The sequence below is a fragment of the Heterocephalus glaber genome, unplaced genomic scaffold (assembly GCF_053883595.1).
Source record: "Heterocephalus glaber isolate CG9 unplaced genomic scaffold, H.glaber_assembly_v1.0 deba00000896, whole genome shotgun sequence".
Lineage (NCBI taxonomy): Eukaryota > Metazoa > Chordata > Mammalia > Rodentia > Bathyergidae > Heterocephalus > Heterocephalus glaber.
This window is the reverse complement of record NW_028258170.1, coordinates 1,231,284-1,241,837: the sequence shown is the minus strand read 5'-3', so window position 1 is coordinate 1,241,837 and position 10,554 is coordinate 1,231,284. Positions and strand designations below refer to the sequence as shown.

The 10,554-nt window shown below is 35.1% G+C and overlaps 1 protein-coding gene across 1 annotated transcript; it reads right to left on the bottom strand.

Annotated features, from left to right (window-relative positions):
* Nucleotides 1–205: 205 nt before the first annotated feature.
* Nucleotides 206–1,153, bottom strand: LOC101705425 (olfactory receptor 8K3-like). Its single transcript, XM_004874075.3, has one exon. It carries the CDS (start codon nucleotides 1,151–1,153, stop codon nucleotides 206–208), a length of 948 nt encoding a protein of 315 aa, XP_004874132.3.
* Between the last annotated feature and the right edge of the window lie 9,401 nt (nucleotides 1,154–10,554).

The following is a 10,554-nucleotide window of genomic DNA, read 5'->3' as shown; positions in this document are numbered from 1 at the left end:
AATGCACTAGAAAAACTCTTTTAATGTTACACTAAAATTGATTTCTCTACATCAAGGAAGGAACAGTTTTAAAATGTTTTGTTCACTGATGCATTTATAACTTTTTGAAGTTTCAGTAGAACCACAAATTCCAATCTTCAAAGATAAGTGGCGCCAATCTATGCAGGAGAGCAACAGTATCGCATGACTTATATTGTTCATGCCTTTAAGAAAAATATTTGCATATGTTTTTCCATGTTCTATGAAGAGCATACTTTACATCTTTGTTCCTCAAGCTGTAGATTAAAGGATTCAACATAGGGATGACCAGGGTATAAAATATAGAAGCCACATTGTCAGTGTCACTGGAGTGACTGGAATTGGGTTGCACGTACATAAATATCAGTGTCCCATAGAACACAGTGACCACAGTCAAGTGGGACCCACAGGTGGAGAAGGCCTTGCGCCTGCCCTCTGCAGACTTCATCCTGAGAATGGCTATGAGGATGAGCAGGTAGGACACAAGGATAATGAGAAGAGAGGACATCAAATCAAGAGCTGCAAATATTATGGTTATGTACTCAACTTCATGAGCATTTGAGCAGAGCAAAGAAATCAAGGGTATAGAATCACAGTAGAAATGATTAATGACATTGTATCCACAGAACGTCAAAGTGAAAATCTTTATAGAAACAAAAAGAGACACAAAGGTCGAGTAAATATAGGGAATTGCCACTAGTACCCAACACACCCTTGGTGAGATGATGACAGTGTAGAGAAGAGGATTACAGATGGCCACATAGCGGTCATAGGACATTGCAGACAGAATAAAAAACTCACTAGTAATGAACAAAACAAAGATAGCCAGCTGTGTAGCACAAAAATAATAGGAGATTGTATTTTGATCCACCAAAAAATTTACCAGCATTTTGGGTCCCACAGCTGTAGAATAGCCAAGATCAGTGAGAGCCAGGTGTCTGAGGAAAAAGTACATGGGAGTTTGCAGCCTGGGGTCCACCTGGGTGAGGATGATCATTCCCAGGTTACCCAGCAGGGAGGTCAGGTAGATGATGAGGAACAGGAGGAATAGTGGAGCCTGCAGCTCAGGGCAATCTGTGATGCCCAGCAGGATGAACTCGGTCACCACTGTGAGGTTGGGCCCCTCCATCCACATTTGCCACCAAACATATTCTAGATAGACATAGTAGAAACAGTAATATATTTCAAGTATTTTCACATGGGAGATTAATTATTCCAGCCTAGTGTAATTAAGGTTTATCTTATCTTTCAAGGTTAGATGTTGTGATGTGAATACATCATTACCAGAGATAATGCAGAGGTAGAGACATAGTTAAACTAGTTGTTCTCAAGAAAGGTGCTTTGAGTCACCAAAGAACACTTTCCATATCTAGAGATTGTTAGGTTGTCACTGACAGGACATGCACTTCTCCTGGCATCTAATGTTTTGAGGTAGTGAAGATACCATCCATCACACTATATTCAGTGTGCAGCCCTACACTTTTGCCAAAGGAATAAACTTGTTCTAAAAGGAAAAGAATCTGAAATAATAAATAAACAGGGAGCCAGATAGAGATACAGATGCAGATACATGGGACAAAATTATAAAGCCTAAATATTGTGAAATCTGTGCAGGGTAGCTAAAGGTGTAATGATGGTACTGTTCTTTAATTGTTTGCATTCATTTATATACTTAGGATCACACTGTGGTACTTATCCATTATAGTTAATGAAATGACATGGTACATGTGCCCATGACATATCTAAATTTTGTAATGATAAATTCCAAAATTAAGAGACTTTTGCTTTGTTTGTTGAAGCTACTATTTCAAAACCTAGTCCTTTAAAATACACATACTGATAGGCTTTATAAATGAAATTTTTAATACGTATCATAGATGTGTGAATAAAAGACTGTATAAAATCTTTTACTATGACACACAGTACTATACAGACTCACTGCATACACTAATTCTGAGATATATGTGGATTTCTGGATGGGATTTGAAACCTTTCTGTACATCACTGTCATAAGAAATAATTATGATAGTACATAATACATAGAAATACATGTGTAATAAAATGAAATATATCCAGATATCTTTAAAGGCCCAGAGATTGCAGAGAGAAACATACAAATGTATGGCATTTAAGGTAAGATAATTACTGCTGTAAAAAATTATAACACTGTTTCCCAAAGTAAAAATAAAGATAAGACATAGAAATCATACATTTTATAAATAAAATTGTAGTAACAATATTCTGTTAGTTGTAAAGAAATGAAATTACAGAAGTTTCACAAAATTAAATATAAATCTGAGTAAATGTTACTTAGTTGTTGTAAGACTTATGGTCTTATGTAGAATATTGCTGGTCCTGCTGGAGCTACCTGGTGTTGTACCTTCCCCTTGTCACCTACCATTCATAATTTAGACAAGAAAATATTTACCAATCATAACAATAGAAGATTGCTTTCAATAAATCCACTCAGAGATAAATTTTGTTTTTGTTTGGCTTAACTTGTAATCATGCAAAGTTAAGAAGGGTAAAACAGTGAAAAGTTAATTGCCTATTTTTCTGTAAGGAAAAATGAAAAACATTTCCTCTCACTTCCCCTGGAGAGCAATGAAATAGGGAAATTGCATTTTCATAATTAATTACCTTTTTTGAATATTTGAGTTTTATTTTTTAAATATTAAATTTATTCAGACCCCTTTGCAAACTGGGAAACGTTTTACCATTGCAATAAATTTGGGTCCCTGGAACGTCTTAATCTTTAACTAATGTTTATTGCTTCTTAATGTGAAGGGAAAATCCTTCCAAGATTCAAAATCTATCATACTTATATAGTTACTTACCTAATCATTACATTTTATTTATTTCTATAAGACCCCCAAAAAACTCACAGAATAAATTAGTGTTGGAAGGATGTCAGAATCGGATATTGAATCCCTGGAGTTTCAAATTCTGCCTTTCAGGAAATATCTATGGCCCTTTATCTATGCTTCATCTCATACCACTTTTGGTCTCCTGCAGATAGGACATTAAGCAAATATATATGACTCTATATACATACTCATAATGCAGATAATTAAATGTTTTATATGCAAGCATAGTGTTCTTTTCTGGTACTTATACTCTTAAAGTATTTGAAAATATTGAAGACCAGAAAGGAGAGTTCCTACTGCTTCTTAGGACCTTATAGGGCAAGAAAAACACACAAAATGAGTCACACATGGTCACCTACCTTGGATGGCAAAGGCTTATCAAACTGTGAGCATTTGTGTAGATATTCATAATATATAGCAATGCCTGCAAGCTTCTGTCACCTGTAATTAAAACTCTCTCCTGGTTTTTCCATGTGGTTCTTACCAAAGATTTTTGAAGAGAATTTGTGGATTTTTGTTTTTTTTTTACCTTTTAAGACTATCCCTGAGGAGATGCCAAGAAATTGGTTGATTATCCCTAAAGCATCTGAGAGCTTAATGAAATGTCTGGAGATGGTCCTCTAATTGTTAGGGACAGTGTGGATACACAGTGAGCTCATGTATTAATTGACTGAATGGCCCAGGAACACAACTTCTGTGTTTCAGCTGAAAGAATTATTTCTAGAATCTTAAAAACATTTTTGAATCTTCATGTTTATTGTACCAAAATTCACCATAGCTGAGATGTGAAAAAAATCTCAAATATTTGTTGATAGAATAATGGACAAATAAAATGTGGATTATAATACAATGAAACATCAATTAGTCTTCAATATGAATCCATCAATATGTGATAACATAGATGAATCTGTAGAACATGATGTTAAATGAAATTACCCGGTTACAGAAGGACAGGTACTAGAGACAACTCCAATTCCATGAAGTACCCAATATACCCAAAGGTTGAGAGGCAGATAGAAAGGTACAAGTTGCAAAGGGCTAATACTTGGGAGAAATGAGAAGTTGTTCATAAATAGTCATGAGGAAAACTGAATAAGTTTCAGGAATGTGCTGTGAAACGTTGTGTCTATAACTACAGTAAGTCCCTGATTTATTAACATTAAAGTTGCAAACTTTCACGGGTACAGAGAGATATCACATCAGGAACATTCACAGATGTGAAAAATTGAGGAAGTCACCCATGTTTCTACCTTATCATTTTAAGGTAACTGTAAAAGTAAAGAGAGTTTATTTACAGTTTTATGAATGTGTTTGGGTGTTTTTATACTTCACATAGTATATTTGTGACAAAGGTGTGTAAGACTCACTTTGTAGGACTCACATACAAACCCTACCTATGGACATGTTCCCTGAATGGGAACTCATTTTAAGTCGGGGACTTACTCTTCTGTATCACATGTTTGAAATTAAGGATGTAGATTTAAGCAAAGCAAAATAATTTTTAAAACACGCTATATGAGATATGAATCTCAAAAATATTTTTAGTTCAAACCATCCAGGATAAAAATGTCACATTTAATATGAGTTTTTATATGTAATACCCAATATTTTAAAAAATACATAAAGATATAACACAGGAGCTGAAGAAAGTGAAGAAAAGAGGAAAATTACTTGCTGAGGTTTTGTATTGATGGAAATATTTTAGAACTGGAGAAAGTTGGTTCTTGCACAGCATCACGAATCTGGTTGTTGCATTAAGTTAAATAGTAAATTTTAAGGCATGTGGATTTTAACTTAATAATTACATTAATTGTGCTCAGAAATGGTTATCACATTTGCCTTATTTTTAATTAAAGTTCTTAATTTTATATTTTGCCATCTAATTTGTATATTTTTGGCTGGGAATTTAACTCAGGGTCTTGACACAGGGTCACATCAAGAGCCTTCTTTTTATTTTTTTATTTTGAGACGTGGTCGCTGTAAGTTTCCACATTACCCAGGCTAGACTAAAACTTGTGATCTTCATATCCTTGTCTTCCAGAGTGCTGGGATAACAGTAGTGCAATACCATGCCTGGCTAGCTGCTGGGATTCTTGGTAATGCGTTTTGACTCTTATATCCATAAAATTTTCAATTTATTTAAATTAGTTTATGATAACTTCAGCTCTACAGAAGTTTCAAAATTAGTGGGATCACAGTAGAGTCTTTCAGAAATTATACAGTTTTGTAAAACATATGATAACCTGTGGCAATTCTACTAACCTTATGAATTCTGATAAATAGAGAAGGATAACTGTATGTTTTCTTAAATTCAATTATATTCATTTCCTAATGCATATTATGGAAAAATACAATTGCCTCTATGTATTTTGTTATTTTGCCATTGCTGGGAACAAATATTCAGCACCTGCAACTTAAAGCAATTATATTATCCCTATCTTTAAATTTAAATGCTTCAAATAACTTTAATTGAAAAATGTGCTGACAGGTTGGTTCTACAGAACAGTCTAAGAGAACTTTTCTCTTCCAGCTGGGAAATAAAGCAAAACCTAAATCTTGATATTTGAACATTTTTAAGCCATTAAAACTAGAGAAATTGGGCTGGGAATTTAGCTCAGTGGTGCTGCCTTCTGCCTCGCAAGCTTAAGGTCCCAAGTTCAATCCCTGGTACCAAAAAACAAACAAACAAAAAAACAAACAAAAAAGCTAGAGAAATGCTATGAGATACGTAGCATCTGAAATGATTACTAGATTACATAGCTATGACATGAATTTTACCAAATGACTTTCCTATTCATGAAATATAATGTACCAGAGAGCTGACCATGTCAAATGTTTTCTTACACTCTATTGTTAGACTCGTGTTGGTCTCTACTTTGATTCATCTCTATCAGGAGGAGGAACACGTGCACACAGCTAGGAGTTTTCTTATTTACCTAGGCACATCTAACTTCAGTATTTTATCTTGTTTTCCAGCAAATAGTCAGTACTTACTTGCTATGAAGAACTCGGAGTAAACCAGAGTTTGAGAAATACATGTGATTTACATATGAAATAGTCAATAATAACTAGACTTTAACCTAGGGTGTCTAGTAATTAAAATGATTAGTACAAAAAAATGTCCTTACAGGTTTAGTTTTTGTCTTCTGAAACATTCTTCAAATTATCGGAAATTCTGTCCTTCTTAAGAAACAGCAGAATCAGGTTTGAGTACACTTTGATGAGGACTAGTTTACACTGTGATGAGGACTGGTTGAGGCTGTTTCTACCCACAGATGCAGCAGGTGGTGCGGCTCACAGGTCGCACCCCCTGCAGAATAAACTCCAATTATCTGCTGGTTCAAAATAGCAGTATAGTGGTGGGCATCCTAATGAAAATGTAAATAGTTCTAGAATAAGGCCTTATGTGGTGCTACTTAATGGATAAACAGTATTCTTTAGAATCTGTTTAAAATACTTTAGATTTGTGATGTTGAGTATTTTTATAGACTTGGCCATTTTATATTTTTTTTTGTTGCTCATTTTATTATTTAAATAAAATAATATTCAAGTCATTTATTTATAAATTAAATATTTTTGCTATTAATTTAAGAGTTTCTTTTTGTCAATATTAATCTCACATTAAATACATGGTTTACAAATATATTTCCTATTTTGTATTTCATTAGTTTGCCTCCTCCCTCTACTGATTGGTTCCTTTATTAAGCATAATATTGTTGTATTTTGTAAAGCTATCTATTGTTTTTTATATTCCTGACTTTTGGTGTTGTATTAAGAAAATTTATTGCTCAGCCCAAAGACTGAATCTTTTTCCTTACAATGATTTTTATTCAGAAATATTCTTTTTGGTCTTATGTTCAAATCTTTAATATATTTTGGACTGACTTTTCTGTATTGCGTGAGACCAAGGTCTATTTCCATACATTCACATCTCCATATTTGGCTTTCCTGGCCCCGTCTCTGAAGACATTACCCTCTCCTCTTTGTGTATTGTATATTCTTGCCCTTGAGATTCATGTTAAAAATTTGTTGAACACAGGTAAGTGAGGTACATCCCAGTCTCTCAAATGTGGTCCAGAAGTATATATATATATTTTTTTTTCTGTATGCCAATAACATACTGTTTATTCACTTTTAATTACATAGCTTTGTAATATACTTGAAAACAGAGAGTAAGATACCTCCCGCTTTGCTGTTTTTCAAAATTGATTTTGTTCTTTGGTATCTTTTATGGTTCCTTGTGACTTTTTTTTTTTGGTACTGGGGATTGAACTTGGGACCTTGCACTTGTGAGGCAGGTGCAGGAACCACTGAGCTAAATCCCTGGCCCTCCTTGTGACTTTTTAGGATTGATTTCTCCATTTCTGAAGAACACTCAACTGAGATCTGAGATTTCGGAAAGATTGAACATTAAGATAATTTTTAATAATCTGGAGATGTTAAAATGCAAATAAAAATCATAATAAAAATGATCTTCCACATGTTAGCACAGACATTATGAAGATGAATAAAAGGAGAATGACAATAAGTAGTCATATAAATATGGAGAAACTGAAGCATATGTATACTCTTGGTGAAAATGTAAAAACATATCCAGTATATGAAAGAGTATAAAGGCTTCAAACTATTAAAAATCTACCTACCACACCATATAGTAATCCAATATCTATTTATTCAATATAACTAAATTTAGAATCTTGAAGGGACATTGAAATTGCCATGTTCATGGCAGCATTATTCAAAGTATTGACAATGTAGAAATTATGTTAGTCTCATTGATGATGAATGGCAAAAAATAGTGTTTCATACGTATAATGGGATCATTTTCAGCTTTGAAAAAGCAGAAACCCTGTCATATCTGACACCACACACAATCTGAGGGACTTTATACCAAGAGGAATAAGCCAGGAACAGACAAAAAGTAACTTTTTGTCCCACAGCAATAATCAAATACTTGAACAAGAAGTACAGTGATAGTGTGATGAGCTGGGAGGAGGAGAAAACAGGAGTTGATGTTCAATAGGAGTGAAATTCCAGTGATGAAGGTGAATGAGATCCAGAGATGTGGTACACAGCATTGTTTTCATGGTTAGTGATAGTGCACTGCACATTGAACATTTCTGAGAAGGAAGGTCTCTTGTTAAAGTTTCTTATTGTCATCTAACAGTGAGGTTCCCAGTCCTCTCCAGATTCTTGGTGTCATATTCAAAGCTTTGAATGACACAACTGATGAATGTAGAACTTCAAGATAAAGTAAGGAGAAAAAAAGTGAAGGAGAGTAAAAAGATGGCTCAAGTGCAAGAAGAGCTCCGAAGAAAGAGAATATAAGCCCTGCATGCTAGGGCGAGCCACTGCATGAGCCAGAGGACAGGGGTGATGAAGTCAACAGCATCATGTTTTATATATTTTATTCTTCTGACGTCAGATCCGGGCCTCACAAACAGGTCTGCAAAGCTGCTCTGTGCATGCATCCTAGCCATGATCTGACAGGTCTTGGTGATTGATAGTTCATGCCTAATCCTGCAGCAAGCTTGCCATGGCCTAATAACATGCCTCGTTATCATACCAACTAAAAGCAAAACAAAATTTGAAACCTCATGGTCAAAAAAGAAATGAATGATTTACCACTGCAAGAGAAATGTTAAGACATGAGACATTTTTATATCACTGTCTGGCACTGGGTTAGATCTCCAGTAAGGACCAGCCCTCTCATTTTCAATATAACCTAATTATGTTATGACTAATCAGCATAAAGGATAAATTATAATGTGTAAAATCACAAGGTATAATTTCAGGATGTACCAAATGGAATTCCTGTAATTCAATTTCATTATACTTGTAGTTTGTTCAGATTTAAAGCCTGTGATGTGAAAATGTCCAAATTGTGCACTTATTGAAATGGTTATTATACAATGTCATAAGAAATGTACAAACTATCATAATTATTTGTGGGAGATATCAACAGTGTACAGTTCTGCAGGACTACATCTATCAGGAGGGTCTCACTCTCCTCATTGCTGGGGCAAAATACCTGACAGCACAAAGGAGGAAGTTTATTATGATTTACAGTTTCAGTCCACGTTGGGCCTGCTCCAAGGCAGGAGCAGGGTAGCAGAGGGGCACAGTGGAGGAAAAGCTGCTCATGTCATGGAGCTCAGGAAGCAGAGGGAGTAGAGAGGAGCTGGGAAGGGATATTTACCCCTCCAGGTCATGTGCCCTGTGACCAGACTCCTAACTGCAGTTAAAGCTCATGACTCTGTCACCTTCCAAAGGCCCCACCTAAGAGGGCAGGAGGCCCTAAGAGGACATCGCAGATCTAAACCAGAACAGAGAGATTATTATTCAAAGATTAACTAAAGTACAGGTCACTCAGATGAAAGAGACATACAGACTTCTTCGTGTAGTACATCTGAAGTTTGTACATGAATACAGTAAACACAGACACTATTAGTTTACACAAGTAGACAAAGCAGGTCAACAAGTACTTGCTTCAGTTCTCTAGATGTGCTTCAATATCAGGTGGGATTGAACCCCCAGATCTGGTGAATGATTTCTCAACCCATAAATAAGCAAGTTGAATCTGGAGTAGTCAAATAATTGTGACAATCACTAGTGGTTTTAAATTTTTTAAATTAATTTTGAGGACACACTATGTTAGAGAGAAAGAGGGAATTAGTTTCTATGTTATAAATACCCTGAACAGAAGCAAAGGCAAAGGAGAGAAAGTATGAAAGTTGCAGAATTCAGACACATTTTAGAAATGCCGTGGGCTATGTCTCTATAGGGGGTGTCAGAACTAGTATTTGAATTAAATAACATAAAATGACAAAGAATTCTTCTTCACTCACCCTTAAAAATGATGGAACAACATGCATTAGCCACAGTTATGTCAAAAATCAGCTGAGTAATCATGGTCAGAATCTGTTCTTGATACTATTGCACTCCACTGAACAGGACACCTACCTCCAACCAGTACCTCACTCTTCATTATTTCAGCTTTGCTCTAAGAAATCCCCGGCTGTGTGAATGTTCCAACTTTAATATTTTTCAAGATTGCTTGGATTTAGACTACTTATATTTTCAAATAAAGAAACAAATTGCCCATTTATGCAAAAATACTTCAATTTTGATTATTTAGTAATAAATCTATAGACTAGGATTGCATTTACTTGATCAGTTGTTCACAGTTGAATTGGTGGTATCATCTCTCTTTTTTCCTTCCCCTTTTCCTGCCTTATTTATTTCCTTCTCTCTTTCTTTTTTTCCTTCCTTCCCTCCTTTCTTGCTGCCCTCCTTCCTGCCTCTCCTCTTCCATTCTTTCTTCCTTCCTTCTTTCCTTCTTTCCCTCTTTTCTTCCTCTTCTTACTTTCCTCCTTCCTTCCTTTCCTTTCCTCTCTCTCCTCTGTTACTGTCTCAGGTTTTGCTCTCTCTCTCTCTTGCTCTCTCAGGGTCTCTGTCCACTAATTCAAATCTCTGGATGTAGAGGTCAGAATCCAGGAATTACATAAATGACTGTTTTTTTGTTTATGCATCTAATGAACTACCAGTCTATATATCACTAAATGGGCTCCCTAAGATAAAACAGTGTCCTTATCCTATTCAAAATTTTGATGTTAATATCTGCTGAAGCTCCAATATTTAATGTTTAGTTACATTTAATATCACAATT

Coding starts and splice junctions, on each gene's coding strand:
- LOC101705425 (XM_004874075.3), bottom strand. CDS start 1,153: ATGTGGATGGAGGGGCCCAACCTCACAGTGGTGACCGAGTTCATCCTG.